Source organism: Phoenix dactylifera, chromosome 5 (assembly GCF_051530095.1).
Source record: "Phoenix dactylifera cultivar Ajwa chromosome 5, Ajwa_hap1_PhDact_Kaust_v1.1, whole genome shotgun sequence".
In the NCBI taxonomy this organism is placed as follows: Eukaryota; Viridiplantae; Streptophyta; class Magnoliopsida; order Arecales; family Arecaceae; genus Phoenix; species Phoenix dactylifera.
This window is the reverse complement of record NC_143194.1, coordinates 21331622-21355242: the sequence shown is the minus strand read 5'-3', so window position 1 is coordinate 21355242 and position 23621 is coordinate 21331622. Positions and strand designations below refer to the sequence as shown.

At 39.3% G+C, this 23621-nt stretch overlaps 2 protein-coding genes across 2 annotated transcripts; one reads left to right on the top strand and one right to left on the bottom strand.

Moving 5' to 3' along the window:
- The first annotated feature begins 1591 nt into the window (after positions 1 to 1591).
- Positions 1592 to 6553, top strand: ACX2 (acyl-CoA oxidase 2). The gene is made up of 7 exons (XM_008805531.6): positions 1592 to 2138; positions 4163 to 4278; positions 4440 to 5323; positions 5395 to 5574; positions 5671 to 5837; positions 5908 to 6031; positions 6129 to 6553. The coding sequence occupies exons 1-7, from the start codon at positions 1690 to 1692 to the stop codon at positions 6282 to 6284; spliced, it is 2076 nt and encodes a 691-aa protein (XP_008803753.2). The 5' UTR covers positions 1592 to 1689; the 3' UTR covers positions 6285 to 6553.
- A 1294-nt stretch (positions 6554 to 7847) lies between these two features.
- LOC103717224 (uncharacterized) lies at positions 7848 to 19511 on the bottom strand. The gene is made up of 5 exons (XM_008805530.6): positions 16679 to 19511; positions 16504 to 16578; positions 16139 to 16350; positions 12155 to 12378; positions 7848 to 8846 (listed from the first exon to the last, which is right to left on the bottom strand). Exons 1-5 carry the CDS (start codon positions 17661 to 17663, stop codon positions 8195 to 8197), a joined length of 2148 nt encoding a protein of 715 aa, XP_008803752.4. The 5' UTR covers positions 17664 to 19511; the 3' UTR covers positions 7848 to 8194.
- Positions 19512 to 23621: the final 4110 nt, after the last annotated feature.

Sequence of the window (23621 nt, the reverse complement as noted above, 5' to 3'; positions counted from 1 at the left end):
GCTATGGTGCTGCTATTAAGTTCATTGTTTTGACAATGGATCATCAAGTATCTCGTGATGATTGCATGTTGGCACCTGTTTTGGTGGCTTCTTGTTGCCTGTTATCATGCTTATCTGTTGCGACCAGAGGGGCTGTTAGTCTGTTATAAGATATCAGCGTGTTTTTTTGGTTGTGATCATATTCTAGATTTGGTGTATGAATCTGGGCTTCATAGTTCATTGGAATTGTTCTGTGGGGTGCATTTGATCTTAACCGGATATTGGAGTGGGTAGATGATATCTTTAATTTTTTTCATGACGTAAAATGTTTCAGTATTGCCTCGTAATTTTGTCATTCTCCACGAGCACTTATTTTCATACAGGTTCTCAACTCCTTGACAGGGAGGCAAGGTGAGAGTTGTAAATCATCTCCAGGTTTTTAAATTTGATTATAACAATTGAAAGATTGCACATGAGATGTGTGACTTCGTTGTGGAGTGTCATGAATGTTCTCTGCATATCTTTGAATAATGTTAGGTTGAAAAGTATGGATTATTTTCGAATTCCAAATGTTGATGCATATAAATCATGCCCCATACGTCGAACTCTATGTTGTCACTAGCTACCTGATTCATTTGAAAGACAATTTCCAATCGTCGATTAAGCTTTTATGTGTTCTAATTTTTTTTGTCACCATGGTCTGCGTTATTAGTTCAGCATCGTCGATATTCAAATACCAAATCCATAATCACGCTTCATAAATTTTGTTGACTCCATCAAACAGCACTGCATTGTTGGATAGTGATTGAAGCGTATCCTCGCCAGCTGCGTCAACTTGGGTTGTGTTTTTCACAGAAGAAGTTAATGCGTTGCGATTTGTATCACTGATGTCAGTAATTCTGACGGTCACAGAGAATGATAGCTAGCACGTGCCATGGTCCTTTGTGTCTTTGTTTGTACCATCCACTGTTTTAAGACAGTAACTTTGCTTGCCATTTCTTCTATTATGCTGTTTGATGGAGGAATCTCCGTACAGAGGGCCCCTGAACCACTTAATCCTAAACAAAAAATTCTCATTCCAACATGCTGCTCATAAGACTTTTGGTGGCCCTAACTTAAAGCTAAAATTTAATTATTTAATTTGTATTTATATTTATTTAATAGATATAGATATAAATAGAGATATTAATCGGATATAAAAAATATATAGCTATATACATTTTAAACGAATATAAATATAAATGAGACAATTGAAAACTAAATATAAATTAAATAATTAAATTTTATAACCACATCGAAAATATTATTAATTAAATGATAAATTAAATTAATAATATATTAATGTGATTATATGTTGTTTAAAAAAATTTATAAGTACTATATAAATTAAAATAAAATTATATATAAAATCAGATAGAATAATTCTTCCTAGATATAAATATTAGATAAATACTAAAAGTTTTATTCGTATTCGGATTTCAACCGAACCATCGCTTATGGCATCGGATAGAGTAGGCGAAATGCCCCACATGCAATCCTCATCTGCTGACGTCGGCAAGCGCGCCCAAAAAACATAAATTGCCCACATTAACCAATACTATCTCGCCACGTGCACCGGACCGCTCCTGCCACGTCGCCTCCCGTGCCGTAATAACCGACCCGTCCCCTCCTCCGAACCCTCCTCGCTTCCTTCTGTCTTTCCCGACCACGATGGACGACCCGACGCCCGACGGCGACTCCTCCCCGGCGGTCCGCCGCATCCGGCAGCTCTTACTCCACATCCGCCACCCCTCTGCTCCCTCCCCTTCATCCGTCGCTGGCGAGGGACAGCTGGCGGCGCTCCCCTGCGGCAGCCGGGAGAACAAGGTGGCGGCGGTGAGCGTGGCGGAGCTGGCGCAGTACATGAGGGGGAGGCACCGGGAGATCCAGGAAAGGGTATTCGAGTTCTTCCGGTCCCGGCCGGACCTCCAGACGCCGGTGGAGATCTCCACTGCCGACCACCGCGAGCTCTGCATGCGCCAGCTCACCGCCCTCGTCCGGGACGCCGGAATCCGCCCCTTCCGCTACGTCCTTGAGGATCCCTCCCTCTATTTCGCCATCTCCGAGGCCGCCGGCGGGATCGACATCTCTCTCGGGATCAAGATGGGCGTCCAGTACAGGTGAATCTCCCCTTCCATTTCGTCGGGTTTGCAATCTCTCTTTCGATTTGTTTGTTGAGAATTGGTGGACTTGGTTTTTGATGATGGCTTTCTCTGTCGATGCGTTTTGTCGGTGGGGATTTACCTTTTCCTTTGATGGGGTTTGGGTATCTCAAGTGTTTCTGACCAGGGGTTTGGTTTAGAGGTTGTTTTTAACTCTCAAGTTGAGGTATTGGAAGACGGGTTTGATTTGGAGGCTGCTATATTTTCTTAGAGGTTTGAATCTTAGGAATCGGAAAGCAGCAGAATTTCGTAGTTGGTATATTAAAGTATTGCTCTGTTTGGGTTCTCCGGATAAAATTCCTTTTGGGAATATTTTAGGGTGATGGATAGGCCTGAAATAATACATAGGTTTTGATTGATCCGATTCAATTAGAGAATGATATGCAACCTCACGGGCTTAGCAGTTGATTCTAGCTAAGATGAGCTTTAAATGCTTAGAGTTTTGTTCTTTTTAAGTTTTTTAACCAAGGGAATGATAATTATACCTATTATTTGCTCATAATTATTTTGATTATTTGGTATTAACGTATCATTCTTAGAGAAACTATAAGCAAATTCAAGCAGTTGAAGGGCTATTGTGAAGATATCATTTCGCAGAAGCTTTGTATACCATACCTTCTATTGGAGGTCAAAACTCTGAAATAGAAGCAGCAAATTACAGCCTTTTCCCTGCTTAATGGCTTTTTTAACTATGAAAATATGCACTACAGAGACAGCACAAGGCTCATAGTATGGTGAATTATTAATGTGGGTTAAGCACTATGTTTTGGTGTCAGGTATATTGAGCTTCCTATAGGTGACTCTTTCAGAGAATCAAGTTCTAAGCCTTTTTTCTTTCAATTGTTGATCCCTTGCTTGAAATGAACTATATGGATCAGCAAATCAATTATGAATCTATGGTAGCATATGCATGCAATTGGGTTGAAAATTTAGTACTATTAGCCTGTTTACAAATGGATAATTGCACATAGCATGTGACCCATATGGTAAGGAGAATCCAACTCTAATGCTAATATTTGAATCCTTAATTGTCCAAATTTAGAAAGAACGAATGCTCACTTCTAATGCCGGATCAGCGGGTCAAATTCATTGTTAGAAGAATACAAGTCCACCAATCCCTATGAGCTGCAGTTGAAGGATTTGATAAGTATCTGGCACGGATTTTTGGAGTGGAACACGAGTATTCAGGTAACACAGCTGGCAGGTAATGGATGATGATTGGTAGAAGTTAACTTATGGTCAAACCATCACTAATTTCAACTAGCAAGCAAGCTGCAAGAGGTTGATGTTATACATGTGTGGTGGAAATGTTGGTTACGTATTGCTGAAGAAATTTAGTTTCCAAGAGGAGATCCACGGTGGCCTTGTGGCAAGATTAAAAAGAGAGGGTGAAAGATGTCTACATCGTTAAAAGCACTTTGACTTTCCCTTTTCACCTTTCGTGACATAAACAGCACCTCTTAGGTGAGAGGTGGAATGCTGCATATGAAGCTTATTTCCTTTTCAACATGGTGTGCACATTATTATAGAGGGAGATTACCTTTACTTTTATTTCAATAATGACTCACATTCTAATGGGATCTAATAATGCAGCCAATTCCCTTGCTCGCAGTGACATGGATGGAGTTGATATATTTGAGGGAGCTATATATCCCGTTTCTTTGTTGACATCTTTGGAACCCTACTCTAAACTTCTTATCCTTATTTTTAATCATTAGAAAAAAAAGTGAAAATATTCTAATTGAATCAACATCCCTTGTGGACAAAAAGTCTGAAGGGATATTTTTATGCTAGTTTCAGCAGTAAGAAAGCATCGCCTGACCATAAGGAGAGAATTTAAGCTTCATTTGGTGCTTCTGGACTGATGGGATATGCTAGAATGTCTTTTTCTCGAATGAATGTTATAATCATTTATCAACAAATAGTTATTTGTATTTTACTGATATTTATTGTGTAGTAACTTTAAGCTACTTATCATGTAGCCTTTGGGGAGGCTCAGTGATCAACCTAGGAACCAAAAAACACAGGGATAAATACTTTGATGGAATTGACAATTTGGACTATCCTGGTTGCTTTGCTATGACAGAACTTCATCATGGTTAGTCCTTCTCTTGACCTGCTGTTGCAATGACATTGTGCACCATTTGCATGTGTCTGTGCCACAAATGAATCATCTGATCTGACTTAAATATCATGCCTATTCCTGTTATTGTACCAAGCATAACACCTTGGGTTGGCCTAACTTTCTTGTTCTTGTAGGCTCCAATGTTCAAGGCCTTCAAACAACTGCCACCTTTGATCCTGTCACTGATGAGTTTGTAATCAACACACCAAATGATGGAGCCATCAAGTGGTGGATTGGAAATGCTGCAGTTCATGGAAAATTTGCAACTGTTTTTGCAAAGTTGATTTTGCCTCTCCAAGGAATGGGAGGAGGTTCTGCTGATATGGGTGTTCATGCTTTCATTATTCCCATAAGAGACCTTGAAACCCATTCTGTTCTTCCTGGGATTGAAATAAATGATTGTGGCCACAAAATTGGCCTAAATGGTGTAGACAATGGTGCATTGCGGTTCCACTCTGTGAGGATTCCTCGAGATAATCTTCTTAACCGATTTGGAGATGTTTCACGTGATGGGAAGTACACTAGCAGCCTCCCATCCATCAATAAAAGGTTTGCGGCTACCCTAGGAGAACTTGTTGGAGGGAGGGTTGGCCTTGCATACTCCTCTGTGGGTGTTCTGAAAATAGCAGTTACTATTGCTGTGAGATATTCTTTGCTTCGCCAGCAATTTGGTCCTCCCAAGAAGCCAGAGGTCAGTATATTGGATTACCAGTCTCAGCAGCACAAACTCATGCCAATGTTGGCATCAACATATGCCTTCCACTTCGCTACTCTGTATTTGGTGGATAAGTACTCTGAGATGAAGAAATCACATGAGGATGAAGCTGTTAGTGATGTTCATACTCTTTCAGCAGGCCTCAAAGCTTATATCACATCATATACTGCTAAGTCACTGAGCACATGTCGAGAAGCCTGTGGTGGTCATGGTTATGCAGCTGTGAACCGTTTTGGTACCTTGCGGAATGACCATGACATATTTCAGACATTTGAAGGGGACAACACAGTTCTTCTGCAGCAGGTAAAGCTGTAACTCACTCTTATTACTTAAATGATAGGTTGTGATTTAATCATTTCCTTTTTCCTGTGTAGGTTGCCATAGACCTCTTGAAGCAGTACAAGGAAAAATTTCAAGGAGGGACTCTCACAGCTACATGGAGTTACTTGAGAGAGTCCATGGCTTCATATTTATCCCAACCAAATCCTCTGACTGCTCGCTGGGAAAGAGAAGACCATTTGCGAGATCCTAAGTTCCAGCTGGATGCATTTAGAGTGAGCTGCAACTTTTTTCACTTTTGTCATTATAACTGAGTTTCTATGTTTCGACGGTGTTCTGTATCGATGGTTTATACAAACTTATTTACACAGTACCGAACATCACGATTACTTCAAACTGTTGCCGTACGGCTGCAAAAACATTCCACGAGACTTGGAGGCTTTGGAGCATGGAACAGATGTTTAAATCACCTGCTGACACTTGCAGAGTCACACATCGAGTCAATCATCCTGGCAAAGTTCATCAACTCTGTACAAAGGTAAACTTTTCTTATTTTTCGATCATTTCCCCTTTTCATGCATATGTTTTACCAGTGGGTACTTTTGCAGCTGTCCTGATAAGAATACACGTCATGTTCTGAAGCTAGTCTGTGACTTATATGCATTGGATCGTATATGGCACTATAATGGAACATATCGTAATGACGACTACGTGGCCCCAAACAAAGCAAAGGTATGTTTTGTGCCATGATATTTGATTGTCATCTGGTTTATGCTAGTTGGTCAAAGGTATGTATGATTGTCTTATACTGGGCTGTTTCATCTCTCAGGCAATTCACAAGCTGACAGAGTACCTGAGTTTCCAGGTGAGAGGGGTTGCTAGAGAACTTGTTGATGCATTTGATCTTCCCGATTATGTCACCCGTGCTCCTATTGGCATGTCATCGGAAGCATATGCTCACTACACACAGTACGCGGGCTTCTAGTTGGGAATGGCAGCACGCCACAAAGCAAGCCATATGTATAAGGGTACTGTCTGAAGAAGCTCCGTTATCTCTTGCTGAATAAAAACCACGCATCAGATCACTAGTTAAACTAATATGGTTTCAGTGGTTTTTATATACTTAAAACACTCGTGGATAAAGTGATTGGCTGACTTTCCAATCAATCATGTATGATATATTTTTGAATACAGTGTAAATCTAAAGGTTCATCAACATAGCGAATGGAAATTCTTTTATCTTTTCCTGACTCACTTTCTGTTCAGACAATATCTAGAAACGAGGATATCTGGAGCTTCCAGACTAGTAACTAATGAAGAGGATTCTACAAGAATAGTAGCTTAGCAAGAAGTTGCTGCTGAGCTGTTGACTTAAGGGCTCTAGTTGAACAGTTACTGTGAGACCTACGTTCCTTGTTCCTAGGCTTTCCCACTAGTGAATCTGATCCTGAGTTCATAGCCTTGTGGAATCCCATCCATAATTACGGGTTGAAAGAATACTACAATGCATAAGCTCATCCATAATTCTCAACTGTAACGCTTCTTAAGCAGGCAAGGTGGTAGCACAGATGGAATGAGATGTTAGCTTCCATCAGGGTGGCCCAGGTTCAAAACGCGCGGACGTTGATTAAACTTGGAGACCGGATGCCCTATGCCTGGACATTGCTGGTGGAAGCGCTACTGGTCTGCTGGTACCCAGATGGCGCTGGGATGCGTACTCACATGTGGGTGTTGATCCTAGTGGGGGGAGCTCACGGGTTGGAGAAGGTACGCAAAAAATTTGTTATGCTGAGGTGTGCTAAAATCATACAAAAACAAAAGAGCTTAAAATGTTCGACTCAGAGGACTTAATAATTCTCTGTTGACCGTACTGAGGTGTTTTAGGATTTTCAAATTATTAGTGGTGGATGCTGTTAAAGCCTGAAAGGGATTCAACACCAAACTTTTGATACGCCTGAGAGAAAAAGGAAGATGGATGAGGGCCGTAAGCAGAGGTTCTGACATTATGGAGGCTGGCCGTAAGTCTTTTGGGGTTTGTTAGGACATTCACCGCTGAAGTCGATGAGGCTTCCTTTCAGTGTAGGCCAGGGGCCTCTCTTCTAACCTTTTTAAGTCTGAACAACAAAACGATATTTTACTCTAGAGACATTGGTTAATTCTTTACACCACAATTTCTTTCCTTTTTTTTTTGGGTGCGCTTATGGTCTTTCTCAAACCTTTGCCACCAGAGCCATTACATGGTTGGACTTCAAGATGCAACCATTAATAAGGGACTTATTTGAGCACATTAGTGAACCCAGGTTGTGCTATAAACATGGCATATAATGACTTCGCCTATCAATTCAGTAGTTTATCCTGATTAGCAAATTTTTGAAGGCCATCACCCTAAACGTTTTCAAAAATCACTTTATGGAAGTGCGAATCCTTGCAAACCTAGTTGTAAGAAGCTCTTATAATCAAGGTAAGTGGAAAATTCTTATTTGTAACCCTGTTTACAAGGCAAAGTTTTAAGGGAACTCAGACATTTTTGCAAAAGGCTTCGACAAGGTTTGCATCCAAGGTAATTTTATCAGTTAATAGAAATAAATAAAATTCTGGATATCAAACAAATTTCAGATGCAGACAACCTATGTCAACATATCAAAATTCTTCTGTTACCTCAGCTAGAGAATATAAACCTTACATGATCTTGATCGCTGAAGGCTTCACCAACCAATGGGCACTGTACTGAACAGCACATGCCATTAAAAGACATGGATCAGAGAGTTTAGAAGTTCATTGGATTCCACTGTCTGCATTTTCCAGCTTGAAATTTGTACTCAAAATTTATTTCAGTCTGGAAAGAGAATTCTGCTGATGATAAATTTACACGAGCAATGCTTAACTATATGTCAACTACCTTAATCCACCGTTTGCATAAGCAATACGAGCTATCTCATTTCCCTGCTTGACATCTTCATAAACTTTAAGTGAGGCCTCTGAGAACTTCGTGAACCAATCAAATAACCTTGTTAAGCTTGCCTGCAAGTTGTCTAAGCTCGAAGCTCTCCTAAATTTCTCATCTTCATTGTTCTCAAATTCTCCATCATTTTCTGGATTTTCAAGGTTTTTTCCTGTTTGCTTCCCTTCCATTTGCTGCTCAAAGGAGTCATGTAGGACGGAAACAATGCCCTTTATGGAATCACATAGCTCCTCAGAGGGAAGCGAAGCGAGCCCAGCCAGCAGGTCATGACAGAGAACAAATATAGGGGGAGAAAGGGCTTGACGAGGGGGGAAGCCTACCTTCCTTCCCTTTCGGCGTTCTTTGGGTTGCAAGATGCACTTCTGAAGCCAGGTGTTTAGAGCTCCTACATAGGATTTATGAGCATTTACCCAATTTGCAAAGCTTGAACAAAAGCACACCAACTCGCTCTGAAGGTGCGTTAATGCCTGCCTGTAGGGCTCACTATGAGGTGATGCTGCTGAGTTTTTCATATGGTAGGCTAAGGAGATTGTAATGAACTGTGAATGATGGCATTCGAGCATAGCTTTCCACATTCTGATCATTCTGCAGAGACCATACATAATGAATTTTTATCAGAAGCAAGATACAGGGTTTTTTTATTTATTTATTTTTAATGCAGTAGAGTAACAAGATCAGTAGAGTAACAAGACTATTAACAATAAATTTCTCAAGTTCTGACAGGATGATGCAACAAATTTGTTTCACATTATGGTATTAGTTCCTTGCTCTGATCTAAATGTAAATTGTAGTAATATTCTTTTGATAATATCTTCCAACCATCTAGTCTAACTAGTAAACTTGCAATCCTTTGTTGTTGTCTACAAAATCCAGAATTCACTCATGAGTAATTTCAGGCTTTTATATTCCCATGGTTAAATCCCACAATGAATATGACCATCTCTAGGAATGTCAACTGATTAAATTCTGGTAGGATCCCAGTCAGAATAAACATCTGATAAGAATTTTAGGTTGAATTAAGTATTATCAAAATTTGGCAATGGATTCAAAATATAGCACGTTATCTGATACAACAACAAGCTTGCAATTATGCTGAAATTCAATGGCACACTCCAGCTATTAAGTTGGAAATAAAAGGAAACCTGTTGACAACCATAACAAAAATCAGAGAGAGTTGACAGTAAAGAAGGTTTAGTTTGAAATTTAAGGATCTGAAAATAGGTCAGGAGAACCTAGAAACACTTCGACAATAGTTATATCCCTCATTAGACTTGGACTTCACTTCATTACGTGCAAGGTTTCCTGTTCCATTTGACACAAAATCATCAGCACTTCTAGCTGGCTTTTTCTGTGCATGTAGGCATAAACTTGAGTCAACCCGTGTTTAAACATTTTGAGAGGTTTGAACAGATATTATACCAAGCCTTTGTTCACATTTATTTTGCCACCAGAATGTAGAACGTAGATTATGGTGGTTTCATCAACCAAGAAAAGAAGGGGAAAAAAAGAGTATGTTGTGGATACCATGCCCATTATATCAGGTTGACAGCATTAAGTAGGAGTTTCACCAAGCAAAGTAGAAGGACAACTAGCTCACTAAGCAACAACATCACTATGTCTATAACAATGTTGTCGCATATAACATGTACATAATATGCCCATATATAGAACATGTATGCGGAAAAGAGGGTCTAGGACAGGTCCTCCATATATGCTGGGACATAAAATGCACTTGGATATAGAGTGGGAGTGACAAACTATAAGATTTAAATATCATGAGTAGAGCTCAATTTGTGGCAATGGAGGTTACAAGAAGATGATAAGAAAGAAGCTTTCCACCAGTTGGCTGGGGTGGAAAATGGAACTGGCCAAATGTTTTCGCTATTTGCAACTTGAACAAAATGTTAGTCCAAAAGGTGGTCCATTTAAAACTAAAAAGATCTCTTACCAAAAAAAGATGGCTCACATTGTATGGGTAACCATACATTCTATAAGACAGGAATCCACCTCCATTGTGCATGATTTCTGGCAAGATTCTGTTTAAAAGATACTACAAGCCTTTCCACGGTTTTATGTACACCCAGCACACCCCTGGAGGCAATCAACAAGCCACCTTCCAGAGACCCTTCATAGCTGGCAGCCAGAATCAAGCAATTGATCCAATTTAACATTGATTTAATATGCAAGTGGTTCAAAACATAGAATAAACAAAAATTAGAATGCTCTCACTAAGTGGGCTAACCCTAAACCTCTAGGACCATGACCAAAAGAGCATCCTCCTCTAGATGGGTGCCATCTCAAGTTTGAGGGCCAGACAAGAGACACTAAGGTCAAAAAAAAAAATGCCTCAGATAACCGTCTGCTTCTTGCTTATTTGAGTTTTGGTTTGTAGGATCGTTTATATTTAAGTTCTAATTACTAGATTCAGTAATGCAAGTTATAACTAAAGAATTCTAACCCAACCCACCTGGCCCAAATTTGGTCTGGATTGGACAGAGATTTCAGGCTTGATGAGTTGGCCCAGGCTTGTGTTTCAGATGCCTGACAACTTCAGGCTAGGCATGACTTTGCTCCAAAATAACCAAACTTGGCCCATTCCAGCCCAAATATAGTAATATGCAAAACATTGAATCTCTAGTTATCCCATTCTCTCCCTTCCTGGGAGAGAAATCATTTCTGCCTCCTCCCTGCTCCTTCACTGGTTCTCTTTCTTGCTCCCCCACCCCCCCACCCCACCCCCTCCCCCCCCCCCCCCCCGCGGGGGGGCCTTGTATTGCCGATGTTATCCCAAGCCCTCCATCTTTGCCCCTGCCACCACCACCACTGTCACCTTCATTGCCTAACAAGTCTCCTTCCCTCTCTCCCCTTCTGTTCCCTTCCTAACCCCTGTTCCCTCTTTCTGGCTTGGCACCAACGCTTCCCTTCTGTTCCCTTCCTAACCCCTGTTCCCTCTTTCTGGCTTGGCACCAAAGCTTTTAGGGGGTCAGGCAGGGATAGATATAGGCTTGAAATTTTATGGTCGGGTAAGAATTGGGTCATGGAAATTATGGAAATTAGGCCAAAGATCAGGCATAGCTGGTTTCAACCCAGCATTTCCTGTCATGATATTAAAAGTTGTGGCTCAGCCGAACCTGACTGATGCTCAGTTCTATTGTAGGTAGGCCAATAGCGAGCCAATTAGTGAGGCCAGAGCTGGAGGTGTTCTAGCAGAGCAATCGAGTGAAGTTCTCAATGTATGGTGGGATTAATCAATGGTGACACTTGAGGAGGTCAGACCACCATCTAACAAGAACGATCATCTAGAAAAAGGGAATCGATCAAGCATAGGACCTTGTCTTCATCGAGGCTAAGTGGGAAGAAGAGGGTCCTGTTGCTTGCTTTAAAATTTTGAAATGACAACCAGCACATGCAAAGGAGAGCAAGAAAAATCAAGCAAGATATCTTTGATGTTGTGCATGGCGTAAGAAGCAGGATTTGGGTTTATATTCTAACCACATGCAAGTTAACACATTAAATATATTAATCCTACGAGTTAATACTTATACCTGAATTTGATCACTCAGAAAGAATTTGAGTCGGGTTATGAGTCATTACTCTGCCCTGGTAATAAGGAACTATGAACAGTAATGTATGAAATCATAATAAAGGGAGAGGGCTGTGAACAGGAACCATATGGCCCTTTGAAAAAGAGGAGAAATGATCAAACAGGAACCATAAGGCCAGTTCATGAATCACAGATTTAATTTTGAAACATTTGGCAGTTTTGGTTTAAAATCCATGTTCACAACATATCAAATGGTAATAAAATCACATTTAGTTTAAGTTCCTATCAGCAACATATGGTAGATCTACTAAACAAAATGATGATGTGAAAGGAGTGTATGGATACATACCCTTGTATCAGCTCTACAAGTTGCGGATGCAATTCCTCATCCCTTAACCTCTCAATTCTTTTTGATATTGAATCAACTGATTGAATGGCTACCCTTATTCGTGAATGCAGATCCTTTACAACTGCTCGAGTTCTGTCGATCAGTTTTGCATTGAGATCCCTTGCAGATTGGTGTCTTAGCTGACTGCATTTCTGATCGTATGCCTTTCGGATACACTCACTACCCTAAAATAATTAAGAAAGAGAACATAATTAAGATTTATGCAAACAAATAGCTATGAGACAGGTTAAGTATATTGGATGAACAATTAGTTTAAGAGGCAGCAGAACACATGCAAGGGAGATCTTTCTCATTTTTCCTCAACAAATTCAGCACAAGCATTGCTCTATATGAAAATAACCTAGTGATGCGAGTATCATGTTTAGATGTAAAAGCTTTCAGCCTACAACCTTACTAGCTGACCGAATGGAATAAAGATAAGATTGTATATGTACAATATGTTCAGGGAAATAGATCTAACTGTGAGTATTCAATAGAGAATCGTAAACTATTGCTCTCTCTCTATCCTCTATCTTGATAGATCCTTCTCTCCCTACTCAATTGATCTCTCGTTGGAAAATCCAAAAAACAAAAAGCATTCCTGTTGATCGGATGAGCACAACATTAGATATATGATACAATAGAATTAGATGTATCTTGATTACTTTACATATTTCTATTGTAGGCTCAGTGTCATATTCTTTTTCTCATGGCATTGATCAGCAATCAAGATAGTGCAAATTTTCTCTAATGACAACCAGACCAAGAGAAAATGTCTCAAGCTTGTACAACACTTCAACCCCATAAGCCACGACATAAAGCCTTATTTCCATGATTGTAGCAAATTCGGTATATTTTTTGGCACTCCATACATATCTTCCCACTCCTAAGGCCTTAGGATCATGCCAAAGTGGCACTCAACAATCAGTAACCCCATCACCAACAGAACATTAGAAGCTCCTATAAATTTCTGTCCTCTACGGTATATCCAACATATGCGAAAGCTCTAGAGATCCAGGAGTTTAAGACTTCCCTAAAATTCTCCTTACCAATCCTCAGAAGTTGTGCTGCTCTTCAATCCTCCAGCACCATCTCACTTATATCCCATTCCAATAATAAAAAATCTCTAGACGGTCTCCTCTTGACATTCATATGAACATCTGAGGTCTTAGCTGCTTCTGTTTTCAGCTCATCGATCCATAATTGACCTTTAGCCTTCCTAGGTGCATGTCACAGTCCCTGGAGAGCATTCCTGGCATGAAATCTAATCTCTACACTATGAGTGGATTCACCCTTGCATTTCCTAGAAAATCCAGCTCCTTGATCTTCTTGATCTTGCAAGTTGCAACTATTCCACATCAGTATGAAATTTGGAGGTATGTCAATGAATCCATAGTACACAAGTCCTGCTCATAACAATTCTAGAAATATCCTTGCAGCTTTGTTTGGTAGTTGCATTGTGACTCCTGTTTTTGAACACGAATTCTTTTTCTCTTTGTTGCTTTGATCTTGCTAGTCGCTTAGGCATGATATTGCAATAAGAAATGAACAAGGATTTTCTATTTCAATTGTCTCTATAGAAATGACATATTTCTTCAACTTAAGCATCCTTTAGACATAAAATGCAGAGGTCTTGGCCTTTTCCATTATGCTAAACCTCCTGCATTGTTTACCCAAGGATGACCAAGAAAATACATTTGATGTTCATCAAAATCAGATCAAGAAAAACCCTCATCTGCCAATTCTATAAGCAACCCATCATCACTTTTACAATAGAAGGGATTATGATATTCTCAAATGCAAACTCAAATAGGAGTAACTGTGTCTTAATAAACTAGTGGAACTCATCCAGCCTGTCTTTATATGCTAGCTTCATGTAAAACATTAACACTTTCTCCCCATATGTTACTTGAGAATAAGAGGTGTACAGTTTTTCTTCTTCTGCCCAACAGAGTAGTAAGTAGTAACATAATGGTCGAAATTACCTAGCTCCTGTGCAACCTGCAAGGGCTCATCAGCTATTTGTAAGCACACAAGATCTTTCTGCTTCACGTGATCATCAAAGAAATAACATAGAAAGGAAGCTGATTATTAACTGTCGCCACACTTTAAATAGGGAAGATAACCAAAAAAAAGTGATAATAACAAAATCCATTAACAAGTTGACTTTAGGGAACTAGCTAATGTGAACCAGAATGCGAGTAAAGACAAGGGTTTGGCATAGATCACACTGTCCTAAAGACCTTGAACAACAACATAAAGGTTTGTCAGGGAGTTTAGAGGATAAAAGCAATAATTTAAATAATTCAAGTCATGTTCATTAAAAAATAATGAACGATAAATCTGTTGATTAGGTAAGGGATCGATTTTCTAACAACTAATCTTGAGTTCCAGGGTAATATGAGAGATTTAATAGTTAATAGTAAAAGAAAATTAAGAGTATTTGCCTAGTGAAGTCATCACTTCAGGAATTAGCGCTTAGCATAAGGTAGATAGAACCATCACCTTCTAGAATTCGGAATTCCAGAAATAAAGGTGGGGACAGAAAACGGATTGGGAAAGTGAAGGGAACTGCTCTTGGGAATGATTGATCTACATTAAACTTCATCGTGCCCATTTCATCAGTATATGCAGATCATGGAAGCAATTCAGCAGATATTTCTAATTGAACCAACATGAAAGATCATCAACATGCCATAAGCATATATTTAATTTAACACAAATTGGCTACGTTAGATGTTCACAACCTGGAGGACCACCATGTGACTCACCTAAAATTAACATGACAACTTAAGCCACGAAATAAACTTATGAGTCAAACTAGGTAACCTTAAAACTAGATGACAAATAAATAAACCGATCTCCTATTTCCCCTGTTCTCTTTCAAATAATTACAGAATCCCATCTTGTCTCCTTCCTAAACAGTATATCCATGATAATTTTGATATGATTCTGTCATGTATTAAATCATCAACACCATCAGCCTCAGTCTATTATGCCTCCAATCTTATAGGATGAACTAGGGTCTCATTGGATGGATCCCTGAAGTACACTCCATTTTTTTTTGTTTGAAGTCTTTGCACTGGGACTGCGACACTTGGATCTGCAGGTCACGAAAAATATCCCACTATTACTTGGCTGAAGAACCAAAACATCACCTCATCACGTCATGAGAAATGTACCAGAGATAAGTCCACAAGTGAGGAAGTTTCTGTTCTCTAGCTTGGTAGATCTTGATGCAAGGACAATCACAGAGTTCACAAAAGCAAAATACATCTGGTTCGAATATAACTTGCTCTGTCTGACATCATCTCAGTGGAATACTGCATTTGAGAAACCTCGGAGAAATGAATCCCCAAATTCCCTTGTAGAACATTGTTTGACAGGGATATAATAAACTCTTAATAATGAGACCTGTTATATAGATTACTTTTAAAAAGCATCTGTATTCAAAATGCAATAAATGAAGGATGGGAGCTATAATACATTTCTGACTCAAGCTCGCTCTGGGCCCTATAGGTAAAAAGGGATAGAGCCTACATAGTCCATAAGGTGAGGAGACAGAACAAAACAGCCTCTGCAAGAATTCAATCAGAATGCCTTTTCAAGATATAATTACAAGGTCATAAAAATTAAGCGACATTGTAAAGGTAGATTTTTCTTTCCTATTGAGCCATATATACTATCTTCCACTCCCTGTTGGCTGTAAATAAATAAGCTTACATAGTAAGAATTAGATTGCATCTAAAAGATGATCCTCCCTTTGAACTCAAAATTGAACTTAAGCACATACAAAATGATTTCAAAGCATGATTGAGTTCAATAAATGGTCAAGCCTTCTATTATCAAATGAATCAAGGATAAATGCAGACAACATTTTATGACAACTTGAACAAAACAGGTATAGCAACCTGAACATCATTAAAGAATGATAAATTAAAATACCTTTACTTCATCATAAAGTTTTCTCTCCCATGCATAGAGCCTGTCCAGCGTGGATGAATGACTTCCTGAAATCATGGAGAACTCTTCAATAAAATCACTACTGCTGTCACCACCATCTTTTGCTGCTGATGCAAGAGGAGTCCTAGATGATGATGACAGAGAAGAGATTGAGCGATTCCAAGTGATGACCTTTGCCACATGCTGGGTGGATTCTACATAGAATTGTAAAGTATTAGTTTTATGTAGCAAAAATATCACATTAGTAACCAAAATAACAAAACAGCATCAGCTGAAATTTGTCATTCTTTAACTGCTTTTTCTTCTGAGTTTTGAATAATCATCTTTAGTTACTGAAACAAACTTACCAAGCTTGGGTATTGTCTCCCCCTTGCAACAGACATGATGAAAGGCTGAAAGCAATTGAGAAGCAGGTGGCTGGCCTGTAGAACCAAGAGTTTGATCAAGAAACTCTGTTAAAAGATTTAATCCTGAGGCAGTAAAAATTTAAACAAAGCAAAGTATTGTTACATTGCAGATTACCCGTTGTCTCCAAGAAGATGCCAAGCCGAATCTTGTTTGTCTCGAGCATTCTAGATACCTCATTGCCAGCTTCTGCTGCCCTAAGGAAACGGTGCTCAATGTCCCTCATACTGGGCAGGAAATCTTTGGCCCTGTGAGTGATGAACTCTGAAGCATCCTCCCTCTCCGCATGAAGTTCTTTTTCCATCTTCGACACATCCAGCTCAGATGAGGCAATTTTAGTTAAAGCTTCAACTGACCTATTAACACTATTGCATCCGATCTTCACTTCTCTTCCTTCATCTCTTTTTGCCTGAATCAAATCAACAGACCTAGCATTCTCATTTATTCCCTCCAAATCAGCCTTACCCCATTTCAATTGCTCTTTCTTCCTATAGGAATTTCGTGCTTCCTCTTCCAATAAAGGAACCACTTCTGCTTCTTTTAACTGTCTCAAACCCATCAACCTACTAAAGTTTAAGCTGGGAGTGTTTTCACCATTCTGTACCCCAGCACTGTCCACTGCATCAGCAGGATCGAAGAAGTCCCATGAGGAACTTATTTCTGGAGGGGCAGCTGGAGGCAGGGAAAAGGTAAGAGACTCTTCTTCGACAAAATCTGCTGCTGAGGAATTGATTGTAACTGTCACAGCAGCACTGTCAGTTGTCCTCATGTAACTCATATTGGAGAGTCGAGGTGACAATGGACTTTCACTGAGTGATGGGGAGCCAACATGCTCAGGAAAGCGAGAAGGCGATGGTGAGGCATACGAGGAATGAGTTGGAGATTTGTCCACTTCTGAAGTGGATAGAGATGACTCTGCCACAATTTCAGCCTCCACAAATCGCCTTAGAGCAGTAGCGACAGTACGAAGGGATTGGCTATAGGAAAGATGAGCTGCTGATAGAGCATACCATGAATCGATAACCTCTTTAATGTATCGTGTGCGCTCCTTGCAGAGGATCAAAGCTTCATTTTTACGAGGTTTGGAACCTGAAGAACCCATTTAGCTCATAGACTCTACCGCTTCTCTACAGTATAGAGGAAAATAACTTCACTAAACATTCCTTCCTCTTTGAAATTCAAAAGGCCTACTTGGAATTGGATTTTCCTTTGCTGATCAACTCTCAATCCATGCAAGTCAGCATACAAAATTCTCTCAATGGAAGATTCTTGAAGCACCTCCAAAATTTTTTTAAAAAAAAGCTCATTTTTTCTATATTTCAAAGCCACGCTTCCATTTAAAGCTCAATTCTTAAATTCTAAACCCTCAGTCCAAATATCAAAGAGAAGCACTTTTCTACCAAAAAAGAAAAAAAAAAAAAGAGCAGCACTTTGTCCTCTTTCTCTCCAAGGAGTCAAAGATCCCAAAGGAGCTATTTTTGCCCTTCTCTCAGTCTATTTCTCAAATGGCCTGCTTTCTTTCTGAGCCCAAGAGAACTTTGGCTTGGGGAAAACGAAAGGTCTATTGAGGGAAGTACCAAAATACCTACTTTCATAACCTAAGTCATAGATAAAGAACAAAGTTTACCTTTTTTCCACCCGAGAGCTCTTCAAAATCTCCAAAGACCTCGAAAGGGATTAATCCTTCAGAATTTCAAAATCCTGCAGTCTAAGCGCCTCCGAAAGCACACCTATTCCGGATTTTCTCTCAAGCTCTGACCTTTAGGCAGCGCAAGGCCAGAAGACAGCACAAATCTGCTACAAACCCAACAACTACGTCCAAGAAGGCATCGACGGATCAATTCGTTCCCCCAAACTCCACTTCCCCATAGCCATGTTCCGATCTTTCTTCTCGAAACCCCAACTCTACCAACGAATTCCAGCGGCCCACTTGACAAAACCACCTTCCACTTTATGACGAAGTCGCGCAAAAAGCTAGCTTCACTAAGAAAATCCCTTCCCCCTTCTCTTTCTCAGGCGATTTGGGACCAGAAGATTCCGGGAGGCGAAGAGAACGAGAGTGAAATGGAAAAATTAGCCGTTGGAAGGCATCCAGGAGAGAGCAACGCAACGGTGAAAGAGAGTACCCACCAAGAAACAGAGAGGAAATCTCTCTTTGTTTTCACCCTCTGTTCCTTCGACTTTTTAGACTTCACATGACTCGATGCTCTCTTTCTCTCTCCTCCTCCCTCTCTGCCCTACTCTGCGGCATTTTCTTGCTTTCTTTAATGGCCTTTTTCGTTTTGGAGGTTTCTTGTTTCCTCTTTTGCGCTTCGAGCGATTATTATTTTTCTGGGAGATTTTTTTTTTCTTTTTACAACGATAGCTCATGCTGCTTTACAGCCAGATAAATCTAGAAAAAAAAAAATGTAGAAAGAGGAATAGTAGCACCACCGATGACTGTTCTGGAGTGAGAAGCAACAAACGAGATAATTCAGTCCGTAATTTTTTTTACCTTCTGAAACACATAAACAGCCTAAAAGAGTCCAAATCTCTTGTCAATCCCTGAATATCACATGACGAGTGCCCACTCCTATGACTGTCCTCATTTCCTATTCAGTTGATTCTTCAAGGCACACGCTACAAGCAGCAAGGATATGCTTTGCGAATGTGATGCTTTTTCAGAATGTGATGCTTTTTCAAACGGATCCAAGCTCTACCCCAATAACGATCATATCGAGAGTATACCATTTTTCGAGATTAAAATCCCGGCTTAATAAACTTGAAGGCTTTTATGACTAAATTGCCCTCCAGGAATGGGCAGTCCGCAAAGTTTCAGGCATGCATTAGCGGTGCAAATTTCCATAGGTTTTTGGGGAATTGGGCCTCCCCAATCTCGTGACAGGGGGAAGAGGGTTGGTCTTGGTCCACTCGAGGCAGGGGCGGATTGGTCATTTTCATTTTCGGAATCTTTGTTTGTTTTTATGCGTCAAAGGGGACAGAGGATTCTCCGTACTCCAAGCTGCAAACCCGTGGGAGTCACTTCAGCTGCGCAGTGACACGTCTCACGTCTCCCATGGCCCGGCCAGCCCCGTATGGGCTAATCACATCATGAGCACCACCGAGTCACCATAAAAGGCCATGGCAGCAAAAGAATAGGCATTGACAAAAAAAAAAAAAAAAATCTGTAATAATTCTTTATAATCTGTATCATAAATTTAATCGTCATGTTGCATTGTTGTACTAATCTAACATTGATATGATACATATGATGTCGAGGCATATCACTGCATGGAGAAACAAATCACATCCCGTCCTTCCTCATACCTATCCTACGTGTGGAGCATGCGGCGCCATGATAATAAGATGCATGTCATGGTAATAACATGTATGCCTCGTCGGACTTGTGTTGAAGTTTTAATATATATATATATATATATATATATATATATATATATATATATATATTAAAGTTTAGTTATTTTAAATATTTAAAAAATATTTTTTTTGATTTTTTTCCCCAAAGAATTGTGACTTTTCGGAAAAAAAACAAAAGATAGAGACCCTTTAACAGGTTGGGTCTTAAAGATCTTTTCCAATCTAGTTGGAGCCGGCTCGTGACCCTTTAGTCTTCTTCTTCTCTTCTCTCTCTCCTTCTTCCATGCCTTCTCACGGATCCTGCCGAACTGTGGATGTTGCCAAACAAGTCCTTAATTACTTGCACACCATCTCCGGACAATCTCCTTCCTCAAAAACCTTGTAAGAAGAACGCTGTCATTGTTTGGAAGACCTCTGAAGAGGCTGTGGGGACAGAACTATATTCTCCTTTACCTTCTGATGCATCGAGTTCTTTTAAACTGATAGCCTTTTGAAGCTAAAATAAACAAATAAAAAAATATCTGGAAAAACGGAAGAAAGCATAACTGCAGTACCCTAATTTCATTTTGAGTTACTCTATATCCAGGAATACCTATAGTCGATATCTGTTTCCAAACAATGTGATAGAAGGTTACAGCAAAATTTGCAATGAGCATGATGATAACTAATATCTAAAGTTCCATTGTTTACATAAACCTACCTATCAGGGTTAACTCTAACAGCAGTTTGATCAACTTCAGATAATAAGTTCCACTAATTTTGTCTCATTAAACAAGTCGAGGGCTTCTGCCAAAGCCAGGCAATACCATCACCTCTCCTTGGTAAGAGTAACAAATTCAGAGCCCTTGGAAGGGCGCGTGCCACCAGCCTTAGTGGTTTGTCGAAAATGTGAATGTGCTTCATTCATCATGAAGTGAAATCAATCTTACCACAGTAGAGGTGGTCATTAACTCAAGAATCCCATCAAAAAGATAATAATAATATAAATAAATAAAAGTTGAAGACAGGCCCCTCCATACAAAAGAGTTGCCTTTTATTTTTCCTGCAAGACTGAAGAAATATCAATAATATAAAGTTATGCATAGATAAATACAACAAGCCATGCAAAGCATTCCTCCAAACTTGAATTTTCAGGTCCTTCATTTGTCCATTGCCAGCATCACCAATGCCTGCAGGCCTTAAAATTTGTCCAAGAATTCTTGCATTTAAAACCATCTAAAAAGAACTTGTCCATATAAAAGTAAGTTGCTAATAGATTCAGTTTCCTCCCTAACATCCTTGAAGATTCTAGCAACGCAATCTTTCCAAACAGCCCAAAGTAGAGATGAGCAAACAAGTTCCAGGCGACTGATAGATGTTTTGGAACTCAAAATAGGTAACAGCAGTGTTCGAGTTCCTAAGTATTCATAAATAAGTGCTTGAAATGGAGAAAAACAAATGTTGTGTTCCATAAAATATATCAGAGACTCATCTGCTCATGGAGGATCAAGAGAGATGAGAGATGCATATTTGGAGAATTGATCCTTATTTGAAATCTAGAAACCAAAATAATGCTTTGGTTGCAACGAGATATTTGAGCGCACCAAATGCGCATGGTCTAACGTTTTCTTATCATTAATTCATTTTAATTGTTTGGGATATTTGTGTAGGTTTTTTATTCAGCCATGTAATTCTTTCACAATTCCTTTTTTGGATCAGGTATGGCCCTAATGAATCTCCAAGAACAAGAAAAAAAAAAAACTCGTGCACATTAAAAAATGATTTTTTTCTTCAAATGATTGCAAAAGTTTTGTGTTCTGTTAACAATAAGAATAATTTGTTTTTACGCAGGCTCATGTATTGACAGAATTTAATTTATTCTGACATAACAGAATGCCTTCAACGATAGAGACCTTAGTAACAGGAATCTTTTACCTCGAGTACTGCATCTACTTCAGAATCTTCAAAGACACTCAAACCTGCACCTGCTTTCTGAGCATTCCCTTCCAAGTGTTTTTGGAAATACTCAATCCACCACATCTCTCCTTCTGGCAACCAAGTGATGGTTTGATGCAAGAAATAAGCCATTCATGCAACATCTTGTGGGAAATAATTTTTTATTGCAGCATTACTTCAGAGATTTATGTCACCCTTTTTTTCTGGTTTCTGCTTGCTGTTAAGTCCCCATTTCCATTAACTAAAATATGATCTAGTCAACCTTTAGAACGCCATCTTATGGAACAGGTTGCTTCTAATTCAAACCTTCCCTCCAGCCTCACAATATAGTATTTCATGTAGATTTCAAGGCTTCCAAATGGGGATTGCCGATGCTGTAAGCTAAAACATATACCTAAATATTGTTGAGAGTTTGTATACTGATCCTGTAACTAGAGATCTATTTAGACTTTAATAGCTTAGCAAAAGAAGGGACCTGTTAGCTAATGTAAGGTGAATATGGTCAACTCATTTTCTGGGAGTGCAGAAAACTCCAGAGGGAGCCTATTTTGGTCCTTCCGTTCTCTTCCTCACCTCTTCTTCTTTAAGGTCTTCTTTATCCCTATTTCTCCTTTCACTCTGATACCTTTCCTGCTATAATAAATGGAGAGTGGATCTACCTTTTACTTTATCTTTCCACTGCTATTAACTTTTTTTACTGTTTGTTGTGTTTTAGACCAAATCCAAATCAAAATTTCACCTCAACTCTGCATATACTTAGATCAACTCATCCAATAAACACATCCCCCATTAAAAGATGGAGGATATGTTCGCATTCAGGTGACCATTTTATTATGCTGGGGTGGTGGGGTTATTTGATCATGAATATTTGGAGATTGGCAGCTAAGCAACACTAAATGAGAATATTCCGGGAAGACAGATTGTTTGGTAGGCTTAAATATTTTAAAGCATATTTACACAAAAGGATTTAATTGTTAAACAACTTATGCTCCCTCTATGATGCCTGTCAAATTTAACTTAGGATAATTGACCAGAAAGTTACTATCCTTTAGAATTCATAATTGCAGGCAAAATCAGGTTGGGATTGGCTCATAAATACATTCTGTCTTGGCATCGGATCTGATGTTTATTTTGTCTGTGAGGAACATTTCTATGTGCTGTGTCATATTTCTCCTCAAAAGAAAGGTGAGTGTTGCATCAAAAGAAAGGTGAGTGTTGCATCAAAAGAAAGGGCTCGATGATTTCCATGATTGGGTGTTTTCATTAAAAATTTTATCCCAGCCCAACCTAAGCAATCAAGCTATTATCACTTGCATCTTCACCTCCTTCATTGCTACTTAACTTGCCCTAGCTCCTCCTCCAAAAAGAAAAAGGCTATGAAGAATCCCCAGAAATTAGAGGAAGCTTGCCTTGTTTCTAACAGAATTTTATTTCTGTCGTGGTCATTTTTTTTATGATTTATCACTGTTTGGACAATAGCAAGAACATCAAGATATTACATGAAAAAGGAGAACTGATTGATTTTTTAGATATGCATAACCATATTGAAGAATGAAACAAATAAAAAAGACATGATCTTACAAGAATAGGTGCTTAGAGACCCCTGGTATGTTAAAAAACATATATGAGAGAAAATCACTTGCTGTACTAATGGCATCTTCCATAAAACCCAATCCTTGGGAAAAGGATTTTTATCAGTTCACTTGCCGCACAGGCTTGGGCTTCAGGCTGAAGATATTCATAGCAATTTAGTTATGCAGGCTCAAAA